The sequence below is a fragment of the Frieseomelitta varia genome, unplaced genomic scaffold, assembly GCF_011392965.1.
Source record: "Frieseomelitta varia isolate USP_RPSP 00005682 unplaced genomic scaffold, Fvar_1.2 scaffold_253, whole genome shotgun sequence".
Taxonomy (NCBI): domain Eukaryota; kingdom Metazoa; phylum Arthropoda; class Insecta; order Hymenoptera; family Apidae; genus Frieseomelitta; species Frieseomelitta varia.
In genome coordinates, this window is record NW_025109983.1 from 167,836 (window position 1) to 192,874 (window position 25,039).

The 25,039-nt window shown below is 34.0% G+C and overlaps 2 protein-coding genes and 1 long non-coding RNA gene across 16 annotated transcripts in view; 2 read left to right on the forward strand and 1 right to left on the reverse strand.

The window, feature by feature from the left end:
- LOC122528596 (transient receptor potential cation channel trpm) lies at positions 1-14,391 on the forward strand. Of its 8 annotated transcripts, none has more exons than XM_043653896.1 (22): positions 1-554; positions 1,400-1,564; positions 2,361-2,468; positions 2,629-2,711; positions 3,307-3,363; positions 4,323-4,509; positions 4,585-4,798; positions 4,897-5,056; positions 5,128-5,264; positions 5,340-5,496; positions 5,583-5,745; positions 5,825-6,133; positions 6,327-6,873; positions 6,942-7,153; positions 7,265-7,432; positions 8,340-8,399; positions 8,493-8,540; positions 9,661-9,873; positions 9,951-10,299; positions 10,390-10,535; positions 10,788-11,378; positions 11,452-14,391. In XM_043653896.1, exons 3-22 carry the CDS (start codon positions 2,388-2,390, stop codon positions 12,697-12,699), a joined length of 5,130 nt encoding a protein of 1,709 aa, XP_043509831.1. In that variant the 5' UTR covers positions 1-554; positions 1,400-1,564; positions 2,361-2,387; the 3' UTR covers positions 12,700-14,391. The 8 variants fall into 8 exon arrangements, with proteins under 8 accessions (XP_043509831.1, XP_043509832.1, XP_043509833.1 ...); XM_043653897.1 differs by having other exon boundaries at positions 2,365-2,468; XM_043653898.1 differs by having other exon boundaries at positions 2,384-2,468.
- Positions 7,426-25,039, reverse strand: part of LOC122528611 — a 21,076-nt gene continuing 3,462 nt past the window's right edge. For 2 of the 5 annotated variants that reach the window (XR_006306621.1, XR_006306618.1), the window contains 6 exons: positions 24,790-24,919; positions 23,282-24,674; positions 23,094-23,189; positions 22,738-22,995; positions 21,909-22,087; positions 19,377-21,768 (listed from right to left, as the gene is read on the reverse strand). This is a non-coding gene — a long non-coding RNA (uncharacterized LOC122528611). Of the gene's footprint in view, positions 7,972-16,686; positions 16,855-19,376; positions 21,769-21,880; positions 22,088-22,737; positions 22,996-23,093; positions 23,190-23,281; positions 24,675-24,789; positions 24,920-25,039 lie in introns of those variants that run through there. The other 3 variants (XR_006306622.1, XR_006306620.1, XR_006306619.1) reach the window with 3 other exon arrangements.
- The window catches only part of LOC122528602 (chymotrypsin-like elastase family member 2A), a 4,111-nt gene continuing 3,620 nt past the window's right edge, over positions 24,549-25,039 (forward strand). Inside the window, exon 1 of one of the 3 annotated variants that reach the window (XM_043653916.1) lies at positions 24,549-24,676. In XM_043653916.1, the coding sequence (XP_043509851.1) occupies positions 24,586-24,676 (91 nt within the window). In that variant the 5' untranslated portion in view covers positions 24,549-24,585. The remainder of the gene's footprint in view (positions 24,677-25,039) is intronic. The other 2 variants (XM_043653915.1, XM_043653914.1) reach the window with 2 other exon arrangements.

A 25,039-nucleotide genomic window follows, 5' to 3' on the forward strand; every position in this document is an offset into this window, starting at 1 on the left:
GAATCTAATCAAGTCGAAAGTAACTCTCCAAATTTTCACGTTATCAAATATCAAATTATCGCGTACAGACGCGTAAAAAATGTCAAAAATGAAGAAAGAAAATCCACCGCTAAGTCTAAGAAGACACCCATCGACCGTGCGAGTGTTAACCTTGTTCTTGGCCTAGTTTGTCAGAACGATGCAGGGGAGCAAGCTCGATATTTCCAAGGGATGATACACGGATTATGGGACAAATTAACTCCGTGCGGGACGTATCACCACGTTGTCTCCCATCTAGAGTCCATCAACGTGGATCGAGTCAAGACAAGTAGAACACAAGATTGAACAGTGAAACGTTCTGCAACGCTTCTGTGAGAAAGAAAAAAAAAAAATGCAAACACCGTACGTAAATATCGAGCAGTTAATTTGCGTGACGTAAAAAAAAAGAAAAAAAATCGGTGTAAAGGATCTTATGAATCGCAAGGGATATCGCAGCAAACAAACTAACAGAGATACACGCGAGTCTAATTTTCCACGATGAATACGATTACTTAAAAATTTTTCGTACGTTTAAGGTATGTAAATGTTATTATTGTCATCCTCCGTTCGGCATTACAAGATTTTATTTATCTTCTGTACGATCTGAATAATTTATCAATGGTTACGTTGTTTTTCATTAAAATTGAGCCTCGAGGCGTTTAAATTACCCATAGATCGTGCCTGCGAGAATGTGAGGTTAAGTTACAAGCACATGACAGATCATGATTTTTCCCGCCGATTTCGAACTTGAACAACAAGCATTATTTAATAGTCGACGATAACAATATCCAGTTGTTCGAACTAGTTTCGCTAATCGTGTCAAACGTAAGCAACGATAGGAGAAACACAATGTTGCACTTGCAACTAGTTAAAAAGTCAATTTAGCAGTAATTTCGCTTCGTCGTTAATTATTGCTGATCGCGCATTAAAGGAAAAAATTTGTTAGAAATTACGCAACGTTGGGAAAATTTAGAGAGCAAAAAGCATCGTAATTAAATTGCTGGTCGTCGTGAATGATTTGCCGTCGAAATGTCTGCGTAATTTTCTCTACGCGTGTTGGATTTGGAAAAAAATGTCACACACACGTTGGCTGGAAATGCATATAAATTTGGCATTTGGCGAAGGTTAAAGGCATTCTCTGACCTGTTTGAACAAGTTTTGCTATGTAGAAATTAATTCGGGAAGAAATTATTCCAATTAATCTTTTAATTCCATAACCGAATAATTTTTTATGTAAAAAATAAGATGCTTTAATATAGTTAAAATTTTACTTGAAGAAAAACCACAAACCTAATAGATCATATGTACCATAGTATCATGATTTATATTACCATGTACAGTGTATATTTGCATTTGAATGACGTTTTAATCTTTCTTTCAGATCTTTAAATTTAATTTGCCTGTATCAGTGAAATATCTGTCCAAAGTAACCAATTGAAATCATTTTAAACTGCAACTTTCGTTGTTTCATTAAGCTAAAAACATATTGACATTGTTCATGCAGTTCTATGTAGATATGATAGACAAAACCAAAAGTTGTCGTATGGTAAGTACTATAGGATATTGTTAACTTAAAATATAACTTTTATCACATTGCTTTAACAATGTTACTTTTAGTTCTTTTTTTTTATCCAAGACATTATTTCAGAAAACATACTTGTTGCCTTTTCTCTTACTATAGATTATTTAATGATTCATTAGTTTTATTTCTGAAATGAATGTGAAATAATTGAAATGAAATGGATATTGAATCAAATGATGAACTCTGTAGATGTATTGTAAGAATTGTTGTATTACGTAGTAAAGCTGTAAGAATACATAGTTTATGTATAATAAGTAAAATAAATGAACTTCAATTGCCATAAAAGTATACTTGTATTGTGTGTAATTAAGATTTGCATAGAAGGTACACATTCAAAGATAGAGACTCTATATCACTTATCTATATCACTTATCTTATCTACCCTACATGTAAGTTTTGTTGTTTTTTTTGTTTTATTAGTTACTTTACAAAGCAGATCTATAATTTTGTATTATAAAAGTCTTATTACAAAAATTTATTTCTTTACTACGTATAATTTTCATTTACAGTTAAATTTAGTATTTACAATTAAATTAAGTAATTTATAATTACTAGTGATTAATTTGTAATGTAATGTATAAAGTATAATTTATTTTACACATTACACGACTTATTTCAAGTTTTTGTATTAGTGTCTCTTTTGAGATTTTTGTAAATAATAATGACCAATGAATATTGGATTAATATGTGTATATTTTATTATCATTTATCTTGATTTGTATTTGTATTTGTATTTAGTTTTTTTTTTAACATTGGTTCTTTAGTATATTGGTCAATGTTAAGGTGAATGCATGTACATATCAAGATGGCAATCGGAAGTATTATTTGTGGAGCCAACACTCCTAAAATGAAGAGAAAAAAGGCAAAGGTATACTATGTTTTCATTTATCTTTTTTTTACATTTTATTTAAACATCACATTTTATTTGATCACCGTTTTGAACACACGTAATATGTTTTTATATACTTAAAATATTAATTATTATAATTTTATAATATCCCAAAAATAATATATAATTCAAATCTTAGACAACTGAACGCAGTTGGATAGAGGCTACATTTCAAAAAAGGGAATGCTCAAAGTTTATTCCAAGTGCAGATGATGAACACAAGTATGTACAATGTTTATTGTATTTTTAATTTGTTATTTAGATATTTTTACAAACTGCATTGACATATTACACATAATGATCAGTCGATATTTACAATATTAAAAATGAGCTGAATTAAAAATTTCCTTTAATTCTCAAACATACTGTTTTTGCGGAGTACAATAAGTTCTTTTTTCAATGAGTACCATTTTTGACATCATTATCATGCATTTATTCAATTACTATGTTTATCTATTTATTTAGTTTTTTGATAACATGATTATTGCATATTGATAAATAACTACAAATACGTATTTTGTTTCTCTGAAGAAACAATATTTTTGCAGAGGCAATATGTACAAGCAGAATAATTGCAAAATTTTTTAACGATGACGGTCGTAGACTATAGTTAACGTCATATTGTAAGATGTTGCTTTTTAATTTTTACTTTATGCAATATGCATTTTTATAAAAGCTACAATTATTAATATTTTTTACTATTTAGATATCTATCATAAAAAATTTATTTCTGAAATTTTCCAGGTCATTACTAACATAATTTTTTATGTTCATTTTCATTTCATTTACTTTTTTTTTTCTTTCATTCCATTTATAGGTTTATGCAAGTAAAGGGAGATAAGAATGCAGAGTATGATGTGATCACCACTTCCAGGTGAGAATTCATTGTGGGTTTTGTCGTAATTGAAAATTTCACATTCTTTATGGAAAAGAAAACAAAAATGAAGATGATAGGTGATTTAACAAGTATTTTACAAGTATTGCTTCTGCAAATATATATACATATGTTAGAATTATGTTTCGAAATAATATCATATCCATTTTCTTTTCACTTACTTACTTGTAAGTTGAATAATTTTTCAGTTTCAAAGACAAAATAATAACTTATATACTTTTTATCATACCTTAGTCATAGTCATTAATAAAATACTGTTACATTACATGCATTCTATACAGTTCTCAGCAATAATGGTTTGTACCAAAGGAGCTGTTAAACGCTAAGTTTTTATAGTGTACATAAAATCTTGCACCAAAATTGCATTATATAATCATTGAATCGCTTCTTTTTAAAAAAGTTCACTAATAAAACTTTATTTTAAATTTATCTTTTGTTTAATGCTTTTCATAAAATGCTTCGTTTTTTCCTAGAGTTTTTTCCTTCATATTTCATTACATACCATGCGGTCAAGTAATCAGATCATATTTATATAGAAGCTATTATAACAATATTATACTTCACAGTATTTGGATAACAATTATGTCAAACAAACCTGTCGTGGAAATAATCTCAATTAATCTATTGTGTGTCAAACTTGTGCTTGTATAGTAGTTAATAGTTACTCCGAAATTGTAAACTTAAAAGTTTCCCTATATAACGAGAAAACTGTGTTGAACAGACATAGAAATATATTGTGTACAGTCATAGGGTATCCTTTTGAAAAAGAGAAAAAAGATTAGTTGCAAAAGGGTACAATTGTATGTAACAATATCCTACAATATTCTGCTTATGAAAGAAACCGTGACTTGCTTTAACATTTGAAAATTATTTGTACCCAATTTGCATCTAGTCCTTTCTTTACAGTGAAAGTATTAATAAATGATTGATTATTATAGATGTTGTTGTGGATATTCTTATACTCATCACTGCAGAGCTGGTATAGATGTTCAAAGTTACACTCCTAGTAATACCAAAGAAGAAGATAGAGAACAATGGTCTCCTGGGAAAAATACACGTCCATTTCCTACCGATGCATATGGCACCATCGAGTTTCAAGGTGGCCCTCATCCAACTAAAGCTCAGGTAAATAAATAAGAAACATGCATATCGTGAAATACGTGATATATTCCTCGTTCTGTATTAATGTTTTACTTCTAGTATGTAAGACTTGCTTACGACACGAGGCCAGAACCAATAGTACAGTTGTTGTGTCGTGAATGGAATTTGGGACTACCAAAGCTATTAATAACTGTGCATGGTGGTCGTTCCAACTTCGAACTGCAACCTACTTTGAAAAAGGTTTTAAGAAAAGGTTTGTTAAAAGCTGCAAAGACAACTGGCGCGTGGATATTCACAGGAGGAACCAATACAGGTGAATTGAAACAAATAAATAATTAAATTAATATTTCTTATTAGCATCAGTCATGTCAGAGTTTCATTATAAATGTTACATTTCAATCTCTCTCACAGGTGTAACAAGGCAAGTGGGAGATGCGTTGCTATTAGAAAAGTCTCAAAGGCAAGGTCGAGTTGTGAGCATTGGCATAGCGCCATGGGGAATTTTAGACAAAAGTCACGAACTTGTAGTCCGTGGGGGTGAAGTACCTTACGATTGTCTTTCGTCCCCCTGGTAAGATACAACTTTTATGATTAATGCAATTTTTCGTAAGTACCTATCTCAGTACCCATTCAACTTCGTAGGTCTAAATACGCAGTTTTAAACAACCGTCACGCATATTTTTTACTGGTGGATAATGGCACTGGTGGTCGGTACGGTGCAGAAATTGTGTTACGCAGAAGATTAGAAAAATACATTTCTAATTTAAAATTGCAGCCGTGTAAGTGTCGAAACGTAAATGAACGTCATTCAATTCAGATAATCTTCGTAACGAATGGTAAATTTATTATTGTAGACACACATAGCAGTATTCCTGTCGTAGCGTTGGTAATAGAAGGGGGAACGAATACGATTCGATCGGTTTTAGAGTATGTTACGGACGTTCCGCCTGTTCCTGTAGTAGTTTGTGATGGCTCAGGTCGTGCGGCAGATCTCATCGCTTTTATGCATAAGTAATAATGGCACAACAGCCTCATTACTGCATATTTCTTAATGTAATCGTATTTTGGCAATGAGCGATAACAAATGAAAAATTTAGATACGCGTCTGAAGGAGATGGAGAGAATGGGGAGAACGAGGGACCATTAGAAAGTATGAGAGGACATCTTTTAGATACTATCAAGCGCACCTTCAAGGTATCTGTCGAACAGGCGACACAACTATATTCCGAACTTTTGCAATGTACCCGTAAGAAACATTTGGTGAGTATTCAGTATAGATAAATTACTCGTATAGTAATTACAAGCCAATTATTTCGTATACTATGTTTAATTTTCATAGATAACAGTATTTAGAATAAGTCAAGAACGGCCACAGGAACTTGATCAAACGATCCTGACAGCTCTGTTCAAGTCCAAACAATTATCCCCTGCCGAGCAATTATCGTTGTCTTTAATTTGGAACAGAGTGGACATAGCGCGCTGTGAAATATTCGTGTACGGGCAGAATTGGCCAACGGGTGCCCTGGAACAGGCAATGATGCAAGCTTTGCAACACGACCGAATCGACTTTGTGAAACTTCTCTTGGAAAATGGAGTCTCTATGCGTAAATTCTTATCCATACCTCGCCTCGAGGAACTGTACAATACCGTAAGTTCTCTATGTTCTTGTTAGGCAGGATGATTAAAGATTTAACAACCACACTCTCTCGATATTTCCTATGGAAAATGGATAAAATGTGTATATATAATTAGATTGTAAATCGATTAAATTCTGAGACATCTTGTGCCTACACAATTATCATACGACGAGCACATTTTTCTTATATGCATCGATTATTTAGAAAGAAGGCCCTTCGAATACACTGGGCTACATTCTCCGTGACGTTCGACCAAATATCCCACGAGGTTACATGTATACTCTGCACGACATCGGTCTCGTGATAAATAAATTAATGGGCGGTGCTTACCGATCGCAATACACGCGTAGAAGGTTCCGCATGATCTATACCAAAGTGATGAAGAGATCCGGTATACATCCCCAACACATGCATCGAAATAGCTGCGTCCTGGGCAACACCACTCGTTACTACTCGGGATCTGGCAGCAAACAGGATAGCCTGACGATGAGTTTGCTCGCTGAGACCTTGCCAGCTAACCGAGACACACCGCTTTTCGATTATCCTTTCAATGAGTTACTCATATGGGCTGTGTTGACTAAACGCCAACAAATGGCACTGTTGATGTGGCAACATGGAGAAGAAGCTTTAGCAAAAGCACTGGTTGCTCTTAAATTGTACAAAGCCATGGCGCACGAGGCTGCCGAGGATGATCTTGAAACAGAAGTGTACGACGAATTGCGGAGTTATGGAAAAGAATTTGAAAATATTGGTAATAATATGTCGACTGATTTATCACGTCTTTTTTTATTATTTTTACAACGTAATTTTTTTTCGTAGCTTTGGAATTGTTAGATTATTGTTATCGTCAAGATGACGATCAAACGAAACAGCTATTGACTTCCGAACTTCAAAATTGGTCTGGCCAAACGTGTCTTTCGTTGGCAGTCACGGCTAATCATCGACCACTTTTAGCACACCCCTGTAGTCAGATTATTTTAGCCGATCTGTGGATGGGTGGTCTTCGCACGAGAAAGAATACGAACTTAAAGGTAACTGAGTAATATGGTTTAGAAGATATATGTTTTATTTTGTTTTTTTCTTTAACACTCAATAAATATATTTTTTTATTTTTTTGTAACGTTATTTTAATTTATTGTTAGGTCATACTTGGACTAGTTTGTCCATTTTATATAGTGTGCTTGGAATTTAAAAGTCGCGAGGAATTGCAGCTGATGCCACAAACTCAGGAAGAACATTTGATCGCTCTTGAGGATGAGAAAGAAGATAGCGATTCAGAGCATGGTATGCCAACGGGTCCAGACGTTGAGGTAATAAATGTTTTTTTGCTTTTTTTTTTTTTTTAATAATGTGAGACTTAACTAATTACGTATTAGTTGTTGGTATTTCAAGAACATTAAGGTTTATGAAAATCTTTGATATTGATTTTTTATGCTTAGTATGAACTTACACTCAGTATGAGCAATAAAATAAATGAAAAATAAAACACGTTTGGTAGTATATTGGTATATTAATTAGTACATCTTATCATTGCATTTATAAGAGTTCATCATTACACATTTCACGCTGCAATTATTATTTTTGAACATAGCGGCAATCACTGCTTTGTTATTTTAAATAACGTTTTCAAATGTCGTCCATTCATTATACCAGTTATAGAAATTATCGTCATTTGTAAATAACAAATTTTCATTCGATGCGAAATATAATCAGTGTTAATAATTTATTTAGAATACAAATAATTCTCGAGATAATCTTCAGTAACACAATATTGGTACACGTGGTTGCTGGTTTTGAATAGTTATTTGAACGATTATGTAGAGACGTATACACATATAGGTTCTGCCTTCTGTATATGAGAGAAAAAAAAGAAACGTTTTACAAATTTTTTACATGCATTTAAATCTATATTTAAGAATATCACACAAAGCATAAAATATTATCGATAGATTATTATTACATTGGAACTGTGTCTTTTATATCCTCAAATTTTATTTTCCTGTATGCGTAGGCAAATAAAGATATACGTTATATAACTTTATTTCATTTGTTATCAATATATAATATGTTAAGCATATATTGTTTGGAAAAGGTATTGTATGTTTAGTAATTGGTCAATATTATATGGCATATAGTGTATCAATCGCTATTAGAGGTATTGAAAATGTTTTTTGTGATTCATAGACTATGTGGGTATGCGTATGAATTGTTTTTTAGAAACGTCAGCGCAGGAGCCTGAGCGTACGCAACAAATCCAGCAGCCAACAAGGCGCTAAGGTATATCTATAATGACCTGAAATGCAATGATTCTATGACAAATAAGTTCACACTTTCCGGTGCACTTTTCAACTATCTTTCTTATGTTATTAGTTATCATCAAGGAAAACTTCTATTTATTCAGTATCGGAATCCGTACCGGTGAGGATGATGACTAACGCTTCTATTCTAAAACAAGTCGTGTTGTATTCATAATACTTAATACTTAAAAAAAAAAATCGTCCATTTTGATGTTGAATAAAAAAAGAAAAAAAAAAAAGAAAATATCGGTATAGTTCCTGTAAAACAATAATTACGCAAATAATAACGCAACTATTCGATGTATGTTTATGTTTATACATGTATATCGGCTTTACATTTGTTAAATATCCTCACGACATACCGATGTTTTTCATTTAGCGGTTAAATAGTCTCCAACCATTGTCAGTCGTATGTTTTTGACAATTTGTTCTCAATGATTTGTTGTAAAACCTTCATGTATTCCAAATGTCAGCGAATTTGGAAAGTTGTTTTCAATCAATTCACGAAGAAACAAAGTACCGTTCGGTGATGTAATTATTTTAAATTTTCGTTTTTCTTTCTTCACATTATCTAAATGCACTTACAATTTATGTTCCACGCAATCATAAGTTTTAACACTACCTGCATTCTATTCTATCATTTCTTATTTCTCAGTCTTGTAGCTATTGAATAAGTTCATTTCTTTACACTTCCTTTTTTTTCTTTTAATCCCTTAAATTTATTAAAATATCTTCGTACTGAATTAATTTTTTCTATCACAATACCTGACACGAATCTCTGCATTGGACTACAAACACCTCAGATAGTTACTCTCCCTTTCATAAGATATATTACAACTTAATCATGCTTGCACACTTCGTTCATAACTCCACATGATCATATAGTAATAGCATATGATGACAAATGATTATGTACTTTTACAGAAATGAATGTGTATAATTTATCTGCCCCTACTTTCCACAGTGTCGTAGAATGCCAGAGAGAACATTTCCCTTTAGTGTTTGCTTCTTACATGCTATGTGTCATTCTGTCTAAAATAATTTCTGATGTGATTATTTTGTTGTTGGCAACATTCGTACTGTAAATGGTTTCTGAGAATGATCAAAAATTAGTAAAGACAAGTGTTGTTACATGTCGTCTGATTATACCTAAATGATTCCTATTTATGTGTCAATGTCCTGTATAGTTTATTTCTTGACACTAGTACACATTATCCTGGAATTTCTGTTTCTTCATGTAGGCTTTGATCAGCAACGAACACACTACTACTGTTATCAAGGAGACAATTGTACAAGAAAATGGCAAAGTACTGACAGATAACGACGATGGAATTCATCGTGCGTACGGCATACACTCTGACTATTATGACATCAAGAACAGCAGGCCATTGAGACTGAGGAAAAAATTGTACGAATTTTTTACAGCTCCTATCACAAAATTTTGGGCTAATGCTGTAAGTTTCATTAAGTTCAAATGTGCACTATTATTCCTAAACTTATGTAACTTATACATTTTTCTTTCATTCTACAGATAGCGTACATTATTTTCTTGGTACTTTTCTCGTATTGCATTCTCATCCAGATGAATGATGATCCATCATTAGCAGAAATTTATGCCATCGCATACATTTGCACATTAGGATGTGAAAAAGTACGAGAAATAGCAACGTCTGAACCAGCTACTCTCTCGCATAAATTCAGCGTTTGGGCGTGGAATATGTGGAACCCCTGCGACGCGGCTGCCATTATCTTTTTTCAAATTGGTCTGGCTTTACGCTTGAGACACTCGACTCTTGATGTTGGCCGTGTCATTTATTGCGTCGACAGTATTTATTGGTACTTAAGGATATTGAACATTCTTGGTGTGAACAAATACTTTGGTACGTGATGCGAGTTGAATGAAAAATCGACACATTTTAAGATCAAACACGCACGAACAGTAAATATAAATTGTGTATTACCGTGTTTAGGTCCGTTAGTCACTATGATGGGAAAAATGGTAAAAAATATGACATACTTTGTAGTACTTTTGGTAGTGGTATTAATGAGTTTTGGAGTCACCCGACAGGCAATTTTGAACCCGAATGCTGAACCAAAACTCAGGATTATTCGCGACGTATGTATTATTTGCGGTTGAGAAGATGGCAGTCGGCTCTGTTAGACTGTATAGTAAATGTCAAACATTCATATTGGCTGAAAATTGTGTAGGTAATATAGAAGCAGGCAAAGTGAACCGGCACGAGTACTCTTCCTATCTCTGCGACGTCCCAACTGCCAATTTCTCAACTGTCTATTATATTATACTTTTTCATTCCATTCTAAATATTCTACATGTATGTATACAAAAATATGTATATTTATTTTGTAGATATTTATGGAACCGTATTTTATGTTGTACGGAGAGGTGTATGCAGATAACATAGATCCAGATTGCGGAGACGAGCCAGGAATGATCGCTTGTTTACCAGGCCGCTGGATCACACCTGCTGTAATGTCAATTTATCTTTTAATTGCAAACATATTACTGATAAATCTTCTGATTGCCGTATTCAATAATATTTTCAATGAGGTAAACGCGGTGGCGCACCAAGTTTGGATGTTCCAACGTTTTACTGTTGTTATGGAGTACGAACAGAAGCCAGTTTTACCTCCTCCGCTTATTGTAGTTTGTCATATATATCTGGTGGTGAAATATTTGCTGCGATATGTAACACAAGGAAAAGCAAGTACTGGCGAAACCTACGACAACGGGCTGAAGTTGTTCTTAGAGGCGGACGATATGGAGCGTCTCTACGATTTCGAAGAGGACTGTGTCGAAGGATACTTCCGCGAGCAAGAGTTGAAGCTGCAAATGTCCACGGAGGAACGTGTGAAAATTACCACGGAAAGGGTCGAGAATATGCATTCGAAGATCGAAGATATCGACAAAAAGGAGAACAGTCAAAATGCTTCCCTTCAGGTGATCACGCTAACATTTTCTGTGATAATTACATTACATATAATATTACAATAGTTTGCGACGAATCTTTCAGGCAGTGGAATTTCGTATCCGCAAACTGGAAGAATTGAACGAACAGACTCTGGCACACTTGGGGGTCATCCATCGATTCATGGCCACACACATGCCCAACATGGAGGGCTTGTCCAGTTTCGATATAGACGGTCGTCAGCGTAGAGTGTCGGAACGCTCAGAAGTTCTCTCGGAAACAGATTCTCATACACAGCTACCAAGTATCGCTGCTAAACGCAAAAGACTGGTCCGATCGATGACCGACGGCACGTTTCTTAATCTAGGTCCGTCAATAGACGATGTCATGCTGAAACATTCAGACACCGCTGCATCACGCGAAAACCTCAGTAGAAACGAGTCCTCTATAAGTGGAGATGGCCACACTATTCAGGACGACATAAAGACGACCACGAGCCAGGAAACCGAAGTGAGCAAGGCCGATGGCGAGAAAGAAACTTTAAAAAAGAGCTCGTTATCTACCAGCAGAGAGGCAAGCGGAGAACCAAGCAGCAAGGAACCAAGCACGGACCCAAGTAGACAAACGAGCAGAGAGTTAAGCAGGGAAACGAGCAAGGAACCAAGCAGAGAGGCCAGCAGCGAAGCCCCACCTTCCGAATCTATTCCCAAACAGGATTCCACGGAACGACCGTCCAGACAGACCAGCAGAACACGTTCCGAGTCAGACGATGTAATGATCCATCCATCCGGCGTACCGAGAGGAGTAACTTGGGCAGAGCCACGTGTCGCGGTCATTCCGTCATCATCGACGAGTAGCACACAGAGATCCATCCTATTAGCCATGCACGCCGAGTATACAAGCATAACGGACGAGTTGGAGAGTTACTGCGGCCTCCTAAGTCCACCGCGAACACCGCCAATTTCTCCACCGCCTTCGAGAGTTCGGAACCTGTCGGAAATGTCTAACCCCGAGATGGCTTGGCAGATCGAGAACGAACATCTGCGCGACGCCGAGGAGTGCGATTACCAGCAGATGGAAGACTTGATACAGAGGAGGTACTTCGCCGACGAAGACGAGCCTTTGCACAGCGCGGACGAAGCCAGCATATTCATATCGAACGAGCACAGGCATCAGCTTCGAAGAGCTTCCGCCATCGACGAAGAGTCTCGGAGGCCTCCGCCTACGATTTGCGTGACTAGAGAGATCGAGCAAACGCTCTCGAGGCCGCCGATCCGGGACTCGGAAAGCTCCGATCCCAACGACAAGAATCTAACCACGGTACCTGCCCCGGCGTCCGAGACCATGTGCTGAACGAGATACGCCTCGAGGTAATCCAAACCTAACCTCAATTTACACACTTTACACGTGTCGATCTGACTCAATGAGACTGTGCAAGTCGAGGTTACAATGGAAGATGTATTCTTTCACTTGGTATTTATAATTTTCACGTATGCGAGAATGCGTATAAATATAAAGTCAAACGGAGACAGTATTTTTAAAAACGGAGAGAGTAAATCGTAAAATTGTACAGTTTGATATTTTTAACGAACTTCCTACTTCATTGTAGCGCGTAATCATAGTAAAATGCCATGCATCCTTTCAATTGCTTGCTTTATGGTGCAATATGGTATCGTTGAGCTCAGATCTAACGATTTTTACAATATTTCAATTGCAAGTTTTTATTACGATTTTTGTACATTCTTTTTCGCGTTGTCCGTGTAAATAATTTAATTATTCCCAGCCGTAAAGTACTTAGAATATTGTATATATAAATATGCACACGAGTACATATGTACATATAAATATTGAAGTCATTAAGCTTGCTCATACTTAAACTGACTATTAATTAATTAAGTCAAACGTTACGTATTGCTGTTGGCAATTTTAATCCATTTAATTTTTAAACAAGCATCAAGCATATTACATTACAATTTTTTTTTTTTTTTAATAATTTATTAACACAGACACATTTCTATACTTGGAGAAATTCACGTAACATTTGATATGTCTGTTTCTATCGTAACTTATTTAACAATCAGCTTTATAAAGCTTCCGATATTAATTTCTTGACAAGTATGATGTACGTACGATCCATCTAGTTGTTAATATATATTTGTTCCAAACGTACAACTAACAGAATTTAATGCTGAATTGAATTATTATATTCAACAATTTTTTTTTTTTTTTAGGAATATAATATTTTTGATTTCGTACAGATAATTATACGTACACATATATACATATATATACTTTGTTAGATTTTCACGCAGTTATTGCTATTAATGACTGCTACTTACAATATTTATGTGCATAATAATTTATGACAGTTAATATTAATAACAATTGAATTGACTTAGCACGGCACGTGGCAGTTACTTGCAATATTGATAAAACGATTATTATTCCTTTAGATGATAATTATTACTTTAGTAATATTACTGCTTCGACGCTTCGATCTTCGTTAATATAATCAATAATAAAAATATTCAAGCTAAGATAGCTAAATAATCATAAAGTTTGAATATTCAGCTGTCGAAACGTTTTCTAACTATCAGTCTTAAGATTAAACACGTATTATTGTACGTTATTTCTTTTCTTACCAATCGAGTCACAACGCTGTGAACATTTTTAACCTTGGAACGATGGATGACTGGATCATAGCATCGTTTGTTTTTTGTAAACTACGTTTGCATCGTTACTATACAATTCGTTGATAAAACGTGAATTTATAATAATTATGAATTTTGTTCGAAATTGTGAAATTATCAGAGTACAAAAAAAAAAAAAAAATTATGTTCTCTTTCTGTAGGAAAAATCATAGAAAAATTATTGCATGTTGAAAACATACATTCGAGTCCTCTTGTACAATAACTGAATTGACAAGTTACAAGCAGGTACGTTGTAGCTTGTCAATTCATATAATATATCTTCTGTTTCATTTGTGAATCCCAAATGATCCAGTCATAGTTGGATGTAGGTTAAAATTCACCAAATTGATTTGTACAAACCGACTCAATGCACATACTTGCATGCAAAGTTTTTCAAACAAGAATACGTTTCGTGGAAGATTGCGTTTCTGTAAACTGGGAGTAATGTATGTACATACTGTACAGATATTGTTCAAGTTCCTTCCATTTTCTGGATTGTGTATTTTTCAATTTTGTACACGCACATACACGCAATTCGTTTGTTATTGCTTGTTACAATAACGCGAATGAGGCGTCGTTGTTGAAAGCGTTGACCTTTTCTCGAACTTGTTTACGCCTCGATCGATGAGATTAATTTCCGTATCTTCGATTCTTTCGTTAGCTCGAAAGAATTCAACTTCTACTCTGTGTATGATACATACACGAGAAATGTATGTATATACACAGTATATATGTGTATATATATATATATATATATATATATATATATATATATATATATATATATGCAAGGTATTTAAAAAGAAAAAAAAGTGTCGTATAAAATAATTATAGAGCAGCGAAGAAACGTAGAAAAAGATGCAGTGGAATTTTTATTCTAAATACACTGTATATTCATTTTTAATATCATGAAAACGCGACAAAATTGTTAAAGTTATCCGTAAGTGTGTAGTAATTTGCAAATTTAATATTTGAAAGAGATCAAAATCAATATCTTATTTGCAAGATCATTAAATCAAATAAATTTCTGTTCATTACGTTTCATGGTAATTTGTATTTGAAATATATTATTATGTAAAATAATTACTTTAGACGATGCTTATTTTGTTATACTCTGTAAATATATACATACACCGACACACAATGAACTAAATGTTATTTTCACACAATGATAAACTGTAAAGAAAAAAAAAAATCAATAATGCAGTTTCACCTAGTTTTCATAATTATTTTTTTTTTCTTATTTTTTTTTTTTTTTTCAAGAGAGAACATTTTGCATTTTTTTATACTAACATTACTTTAGGACTTAGAATATCATTTAGAACATCAACTACAAGAGTAATGTTAGAACAAAGGAAAACAAAGAATACAAATTATACAAAAGATGATTCGATGCCAGTTTGTGTTCAGAGATTCACAGTCGAAAAATTAGGTGAAACTTGATTATCGAAGTTCTTGATATACGTACATACACACACGTGTATAGTGTGATGTTTGAACAACACCAGAGACATTTTTTCAAGGTCGTGTTTGCAAAAAAAACCGTACGATTAAAAAGCACACCGAAGGAAATCAAAAACCAGCTCGATGCTTAATCGAATAATTGAATATTTGTAATATAAAAAAGTAAGTAATGTATAGTGCTGTCTTATATATAACAGGCAAGTTGGACTCAAATCTGAGTGGCTGGCAAGGGAGAATTCTTCTCAAGAATTTTCTCTTTGTTTAAAATAAACGTGTATGTAGTATGAAACCGTGGTGGCATCCAATATCCAACTTGATGGTAAATATATTAGTCCACTTCGCTTTATTTAAATAATATCTAAAACATTATTCCATATTTTTTTTAAATCAACGAGGTGACTTCTAAATAGTTTATATAATATTACAACTCCACATTACGTTAACATTTGCTTTCAAATTATATATTTATACTTTTAACACTAGAGACGTTGATTGGACTAGGTAGAGCTACCAGCGATTAAAGCATAAAATTTCCATCAGAGACATTGAAGCCCAAAAAATAGGGAAACTTTATAATACAATGGAGAGTACAAGCTTTTATTTATATATTTTACGAAAAATTATTTAATTCTTTAAAAACACACGCCTATAAAATGTTTAACAAAAGTTATAAATTGGTCATTTTCACCACTTTGGTAGTTCTAGTGTGGAGTAAATGGAGGTGGCAGCAATAGTCAGTCGTGCCAGTTAAGATATGGACAGTACTATAAATTACAAACTTACAGGAAGAACCATATTGGCTTTAGATGCGATTTCGTTTCGGTGAACTTAAACACTATCCGAGATGTGTTATACCTGGATCTGGTATATATATAACAAGATCGACTTTTAATGTAAATAATTTCCCAACGATTACATGCAAAAGTGCGACGTAATATGCAGCTTTATTATCTTTCAGACACGTGCGAATTGAACTGAAAGTAAGACGAGTAGAATTATTGAACTACGAAAGAAAATTTCAAAGTTACAGTGTCTGTCACCATATTGTAGTGGAGGTGCTTTTTCAATTCTAGCGATGACCGTCCTCAAATTAGGTTTTGCATATTGTGTACGCGAAGAGATAACCGCCGAAATAATTCAAGCACAATAATTGTGCTTTGTAGAATTTTTGCAAAGATATACTTACCAGAACCGTCTTCTATATTCACCATTCTCCTGCTGTTAACGTAGTCCGCGAATGAAGTTCTCTCGCGAACTTTTTCACTTGTACACTTTCACGTATACGTTGCATGGGGATCGGTGTCAACGAATTTTGAACACTTCAAATCGAATTCTCCTTGACGCGTTGACAACTCTGAAATTCATGAAAATTAATGAAAATACACGTTAAATTGAATTGAATTTTATAGTGGAAATTTTAAAGTGGAGTACACTGAATTTAATAGAGTTCAAAGTAGAATACTGAATTGCGTTTTTAAATCATTAAGCTGGAATTAAGAACCTCGATTCTGTCTACTCTACTGTTATTTTTATTTATTTCTGTTGCTCTGTTCTTTGTTCTCTGTTTTTCCTCTTTTTTTTTTTTTATTATAAATTTCACTGATTTGCCAGCAAGAGTGTAGTTTTACTATTATTTATCATATTTTACGTGTTTTCTGGTTCACATATGTCTCACTGTTCCGACGTAACGTGTGTGTTGAGCATACCACAAACGGGAAATGTGTTATCGAATGATTCGTACGTGTCTATCCATCGTTACTGCCGAGAAGTTTTTATGAATTTTTTGAATGTACATTTAGGGCCTTATCACGCGCACTGTCTATTGCGTCAAGCACGAAATTTACGGACCACTTGAAACCAAGAAACCAAAAAAAGAACTGGAACCAAAAGAAAACGAAAAAAAAAGAGAAAAAATGAAAAAGAAAAAAAAAGAAGTAAAATACGAACAAAGCGAATCATATCACGCGGATACAATTATTTGTTCGTAAGAACAAGAGTCAGAATCCGTGTTAGTACGTACGGTATATGCAAAACTTACAAGCGAAAAAAAAAAACCACATTTAATATTTATCGTGTAAAAGCAACCGAGAAAACCGTAAACGATAAACCATAAACAAACGAATATGCCTAATTGCGTAGAAAAAAAAGAAGAAAAAAAAAAAGAAAGTGTGTGACTATGGCTAGTAAAACGTTTTAAGATGAGAACAGAGAGCGAGAGTAGTACGAGACAAATTTAAGACTGTGTACCACGAGAAAACAACGCTATTTTACTCTAGAATCGGCGAAGAGACAGGCGTACCAATCACGATGAATTGTTAATACAAAGTCCGACGTAACTGGCGACGCAATGTCTGTATTTAATGGAATTGTTAGATCGATTGTTAAATTCGAAATGGGAGTCGAATGTAACAGTACGGTCGCGGTAGCTAATTTTATTTAAAAACCACGTTGTTTTTGTTGGTTGTGCCGGTAAGATGATGGAGCTTAATCTCAAAGTTAAAAGTTTAATCTCCATGAATGGCTAATGATGACATCGTTAATAGTATTATTATTATTATTGTATATATTAGATTATCGGTTTCACTTGAACAGGAATTAACCAATCGAATCTTTTAATATATTGTCCAACGAATCAAAATGACATCCACGAAAAAGAGAAAGAAAAAGGATTTGCGAAGTAAAACGAAAAGGTGCTATCGTGTATAAATCTAGCCTTACGTAAGACGATCGATAAATTGGAATTAAGCAACGAACACGCTTGCAATTTGTCGTCGATATACAATGTAATATGATATAGTACGTGCCGTAAATGTATATTTCCTTAGTAAAATGCTTCGTTACAGATTTGATCGTTCGACGAACGTCGAATCGTTCGCAAGAATAAGCTTTCGAATGCGTCTCATTCCTTCCATTTTATCTTCCACGTGGAGCGTTAACGTTAACACTAAAAAAAGAAAGCTTTGCTATTGAAATTATTTCCCCGACAGCTTCCAATATTTCGAATATCGGCGAATCAAATTGGCGGGAGAAACAAAGAGAGGTTAGAACGACGATTCGGTGATTTTTCCCCCCCCCAATCTTCACTGTTCGAGTGCAGTCTGCCAACAGTACAGAGAGAAATTTTATGAAATATTCAATTTTAAAGAAATTTATCGAGAGCCAATCCAAATCGAATCGTAATTTCGTGAATCAAACTGGGAAAGATATTTTTATTTATCTTCGCAAAATGAGAGAGTAAATGTACGAGAAGAAAAGAGGAGAGACGAGAAAATAATTTTTGTATTTGAGAAAGTACGCCAGCTCGATTTGATTTCTCTCTTGAAGACACGAAGCTTCGAAAAGAAGTCAAACGATCGAGATTTGGGGAAGGTTTTTAAATTTCGTGATTTATCGGTGCTTCGAACCGAGTCGTAGCAACAACGTAACTTAAGGGATAATCCAAAGTGAGTTGTAATTTTGGCTAGTACAAAGCTGATGAAAGTAAGTATAAATTTGTGTAACGGGTGTCAAATGGCGTTTCCTTGCACACATCATCGTCGAATATGTTTCGGACACGTCGCTATTTACCTATATACGTATGTTACGTATGCATGTATCTTTATCTAGCATTTAAAGTCAGCGTGTTTTAGATTGTAATGACAGTTAGGTTCTACTTGAACGTTCGTACGGTACAAAGTCAAGTTTGCTCAACATATTTTGTGTGTAGGTAGGACATATGCAAGCTTACTCGCGTTTTTCTTTTTCTTTTATGTTGAAAGAAGAAGATAAAAATAAAAAATATTCGGAAGTCAAAATTATTTTAATTTTATTTTGTGTTTTCTTTTTTCCTTCTTTGAGATTGAGTAGTTTCGCGAACGTTTTAACAACAATTTCCCCCGACTTTTTACTTGGTGTTATGAAAATATTAATTGCTCACATATGTCCGTCAAAATTACGCGATTGATGCGGAATACATGTTTGTAAGTAAGATATTGTAGAATATTTTATTGTCACAGTATCTTACCCTTTTATATACACTGCTCAGAACAATTTCAAATCATTCGTTACACGCCATCAAGAAACACAAGCTCAAAACCTATGTAACCAATCAAATCAAACTATTAATCAAAATATTATAAAATACTGTAATGTATATATCAATGTAAGGAAAACGAATACATATACATATATATCGTATACATACATTTATTACATTTGCGTAGACTAATATACAGTAAACAAATATGTACATACACACGTACGTATACGTATATTTTGTTTCTTCTTAATATCTAGGTTTATGAAATTTAAATGGCGTAATTACAAAGATTTGTTAATTCCAATATCGTACGATAATTGTTTTGAGCAGTGTAAGTCTATCTCACGATACGACGATCTTCCTTGTGACTATGTATTACGATAAATTTTACACTGCGTCACGACCCGATTAACATCAATATATCGTGTATAATGTAATTGATCGTGGGAAAGATTAACCCTTTCGTAGGCACAATTTGAATTTCACGAAAAAGTAAAAAAATTTCAATACGAATATTGAACAGGACGTATATATGTATGTATGTATGTATGAATGCATTTATGTATGTATGTATATGTATAAATTTACCCTAGTAAAGTCAATTTATTTATTTTTTTACAAATTGAGTTGATCGAGCTACCACGCGCTGCTCGCATTGGAGGTATTTCATTGAAACGATATTTAACGATATTTAAATGTAATATAATTTTATAAAAAAACGGGGATATCGATATTTTCATATTGCTTCATCCATGTAGCAAGGGTAGATCTTGATTGACATGGAAGGATAATTCTCGTTCCTATGAAAGGGTTAAAACGTACTTCGCGTGCTTCGTGTACAAACGTAAAACGATGTATTGACGAGGACAGGATTCGAAACGAGAGAAAAAGAAGCTTTGCGCAAGGAATATATATTTTTAGGATGTAGCTGACAATGAGATATCGTTTGACAATGTTCCTCCGCTTCGTTACCTTTGTACAACGTACTAACGATAACGATCTCTTAGGATTACGCACGCATGTGTATCTAGACGAAGAGACGATAAGAAATGACGAGCACGCATAATTTAAATAATCACGACCCAAACGGATCATGAAAATTTCTCTTGAAAAGTTGCTCTCTCCCACCCTTCGATCGTGTGCTTTTAATTTTTTCGAAAGAGGCAAGTGAATTGACTGCTGGAACGTTGTGCGAAGCGAAACAATAATCAGACAATAAAGAACAGTTCTAAAAAAAGAAAAAGCAATCGTCTGTAAAGGGAAATGTCGCGTTACAAATTTGAAGGTTTTCCTCATCTTCGATGGATTTGAATTGAATGGAAAGAATTGTGAAGAGCAATAAACCTTGAGACTCCTCGCGTCTTCTTGCGTTGTCCGCTTGGGATTACCTTTATTATGCAATTCGTTGATTCGTAACTACAACGTGATCGTTTCCCTGCAATGCTGTTACAATCACTAGTCGTCGAGGATTAAAGTCGTAATTGAAACGTGGATTAAAATCTGAAAGAGCACGAGAAACTGTTTGTTAAAATTTGTCGACGTCTATAAATAGTGTCTCTATCAATATTGTAAATACACTCGTTTATTCACTTACGCACATCGATCAATTGTATACCGATTTACTGATGCAGTGGAATTAATAGAGAGGTCGAACTGTTCGTTGTTCCACGACACACAGTTGAACGCGCGGGTATTTCGATTTTCTTTCTTGTCGTTTCCTTTTTCCTTTTTGCTTGGTCTTTCGATGATCAAACGCAATTTCAAAAAAAAATGCTGAATGATTGCAACAGGTGAGAAACTTTGTCAATGTTCATTCGATATTTTCTTGCGGATGTTTATTATCGGCATCTCCACGAGTTGAAACGATCTTTGGAAACGTCTTCGAAGAGAAAAAAGATTCGAGCATTTGTCATCTTTGGAAATTTTTTATCAACACATAGGTATGTATGTATACCTGTGTAAAGTATATTTGCAATCGTCCAACATTGACAGGTACAATTTTTTGTTTTTTATTGCTTAATAGGAGACGTTCTGATTGACTATATATCATTGTATTGTCAATTACATTTTATAAGATACTTTGTAGCGATTTTTATCTCCTATATGGATTCAATCTATTCCGTCTTTTTACACGTTCAGCACGCTTATTAATTGTACATGTATACATGTAACTACGATTCACCCGAGTCTGCTTGATCTCGAGAGAAACGCAGTATCAATTAGGCTAATTTGCTTACTCACGATGCATTGCTGTAAATTCGAATCTTACAATTAATCTGTATCGACTGAAATTTGATTGTTAAGAGAAAGCAATCGATTGTAATAAAAAAGGAATAATAAATAACTAAGTAAATAAATATACCTATATAAAAATACACACTTATACACACCAATAGTACAGCGACGTATACCAACGTCATAGCTGATTGATACTGAAAATACAAACAACTTGATCTTGATGCGTTCTCTTGCACTATTTCACAAATCCATCTTCCCTTGGCGATTCTTTCTTCTCTCTAATTTCTTATGTTTGTGCAATACAACACTTCCTGTATTTATTTACTATTAACTACATGACAAAAAGATACTTGATTAATTAATTAATTAATTTGTTTAAAATTTGTATTACATCTTTCAGATTTCAAAATGCGACAAATTGGATAAAAATTGAGAAATACCCAGTAGACAGCTATGTTCTTTAAGAATATCAGAAAGCAGTTTTTTTTAAAACTTTCTCTCTGCGGTAATTAATGAGTGAAAATGTGCATCGGTCTTTCATGTCAAAAACGTATAATTTTACAATTGAATGCAAAGATCGTTAAACGAAGAAACGTTTTCTTTATTGTGTCTACACTCTGTAGAAACAAGAGTCAACTTCTGACATCCTTTGGTGATGGTCAAAAAAACCAGAAATGAAATTGTTTTCATTCTCTGCGTAAAGGAATTTTAAATTGAATGTGAAACATATTGGAGATTACGGTCATGTTAAATCGCTTTGCAAAAAAAAAAAAAAAAAAGGATCGCTTTCATCGCTTTTTACTGTCTTCACTTTCACAATTATAGCCAATTCTGTACAAGTATCACTCTTACTACTTATCGTTTCTAAAGGCAATAATACGTGAAGAAAAAGAAAAAAAAATTGTTCGGTAAAAGATGAAAGAACTAATTGCACCGTAGATAGGTAAATAACGAAGGAAAATTCGTAGAAAACAATTTTACCTCGGGTCGCTTTCTTTCGAGAAAAGAGGAAATCTCGTTCACATTCTTCTTGTCTTGTTTCAACCAAAACTCGCTCATTGTGGAATTTCGTAATTTATGACACTAGAAAATTGCCATCGAACGAATTAGCAGCGTGAAAAAAATGTTCTCGCGAAACGTGTTCAACTTGTAAATAGTTATCTCGACATCACATTGCATTCCTCCTCGCTTTCCTCGCTGGCGCTGTGGAAATGGCCTCGATAACAGCAACTCTACAAGCTGTTTCAAAAAAAGAAAACAATTTATCGTCCTTTGATCCTCAATTTTATTTGATCAATGATCTACGTATTCTAATCTACCTTATTCCTAATACTTACATTATTGAGTCACGTATATTTCAACAAATATAGCAACTGTATGTTTCCAAGGCATCAATGTCGTCTCTAGAAAATTTGAACTCTTTTTCCTGTCTTCTACAAAAGAATGAATATGAAAATAAACTTGAAAACTGTAAGAATTGTCTCTTCAACTCTGATAGATCAACCGTAACCGTTAACAAACTTACGATTTAATTTTTGAAGAGTCCTCTAGCTTCGCTGCTCAGCGTTGCTCAACTGATATCTTCTTCTATTTTTCATCTAGTCAAGCTGTACGTGTGTTTCTCAGCGAGAACCCGTTCTTCGCGAAAGAATGATTAACAAGTTTGCTGATAATCACGCTACTGCATCGGGTAATTTGACGTCAGCCCAAAAAAAAAGCAGAAAAAAAGAAAGAACGTTTGTTCTTTTTTTTGCCTCGATGATGCGTAATTACGAGAAACTACGACTAAATGATTCATAACGGATTATATGTTACAGATTGAAAGGGAGATCTGTAACAGAAAGCATCTTTAACAGAAGTCTCAGCTTTCTAGATCCAGAGTAGGCTGTGAAAACATTTTCATTCTTTAATTTGGAACTTGAATATTCAATCCCAAATCTATCGTTTCTTTTAGATAGTATATGTATCAAGTCTAAGATGAAATTAAAATTAGTACTAAATTAAATATCGCGTTGAAGTTGAGTCTGACTTATTACGATCAGGCTGAATAGAATTAAATTTGAATTACAATCGCTGGTCATCTCATTAATTAGAATGAGAATAGAGTCGAAACAGTGTCTTTTTCAAAATTTCAACATCAAACTTCACCTCTTTTCCCCTCCATGAAGACTTTCTTTTTTCAAATACAGAATCATTGAATTTTACTGAAAAATGTTTCTATTCTAACTGAGAATTAAATAACTAGTATTATAAAAACGGAACCCACTGGTCAGAGGACTTTACTGCACGTAATGATTCGTAAAAATGGACGTTTCTAATTGGTATGAGAAGAACGAGAAAGATAAGTAAATAGTGACGGCAGAGAGGTAACTTTCGTTAGTGAGAGCGATATTCGTCTGTTTAAGAGCTGCCAGTTTTCACTGGTTCGTCGCGATCGTAAGTATATCCCCCTTCTTCGATGGGAATCGTCAACGATCACTTTCTTCCAAGTGAGTTCCTTCGAAGGATTTACTCGTTCTAGTGAACGATCCGCCACAAGGATTACTCGTGCTGTTGCTACTTGCCTCCGTCAAATATTGCAAATTTTTATAAATACGTCTTCGTTGAAGCATTTCCTTCATCCTTTTTTTCTCCAAATATGCGTGTCTGTTCGATATCGTCGCGATGTTACCGAGAAATGATAAAAATTGATTAATCAAAGACGAGAAGTTTGAATTTGCGTACATTGTAAAAGTTAAATGTTAAAGGAGTATGAAGAGTATGAGCTAGTAAAAGTGTACGGGGTTGACAGAAGACAGTTGTGTACATGGTGTGCGTCTCTTCTTGGAAATGAATCTCCGCGGTGGCCTGGCGGTACTTTTCTTCATTCTCGCGGATGTTGATTGCACGATCCTGAGGATCGTGCAGGAAAATCATTTCTGTAAGTATAATTCGATGTTAAGCTACTAAGTTTTTTTTATCTTATACTTATCTTTTAAATATCACAATGTATTTTAAAATATATTCCCGTTAGTTATAGAAAGCTTTCCTTACTTTGGTAAGATCTTCCGCGATTAGAGAAAAGGTCACTTTTATCTTGCAATGAATGTGCACTTTTAGACACAATTAGATCACAGTCTTAGACGTCTTTCTTTCGCAAGTTAAAAATCATTTAAGTCTGTCTCTATAAAGTACAATACAAATAAAAATTGTGGAATTACTTTTCATCATAGAAATTATAGTCTAAAGTAATATCATATTATATTATACTGATAGCTGATATTTAATTGTTTTAGCCGATATT

Bases quoted from the DNA above. Each gene is read 5' to 3' on its own strand.
- LOC122528596 (XM_043653896.1), top strand. From the start codon at position 2,388: ATGCATGTACATATCAAGATGGCAATCGGAAGTATTATTTGTGGAGCC. The intron at 6,134-6,326 runs GTAAGTTCTCTA...TCGATTATTTAG, and splicing joins TCGAGGAACTGTACAATACC to AAAGAAGGCCCTTCGAATAC. The intron at 10,300-10,389 runs GTACGTGATGCG...TACCGTGTTTAG, and splicing joins TGGTGTGAACAAATACTTTG to GTCCGTTAGTCACTATGATG.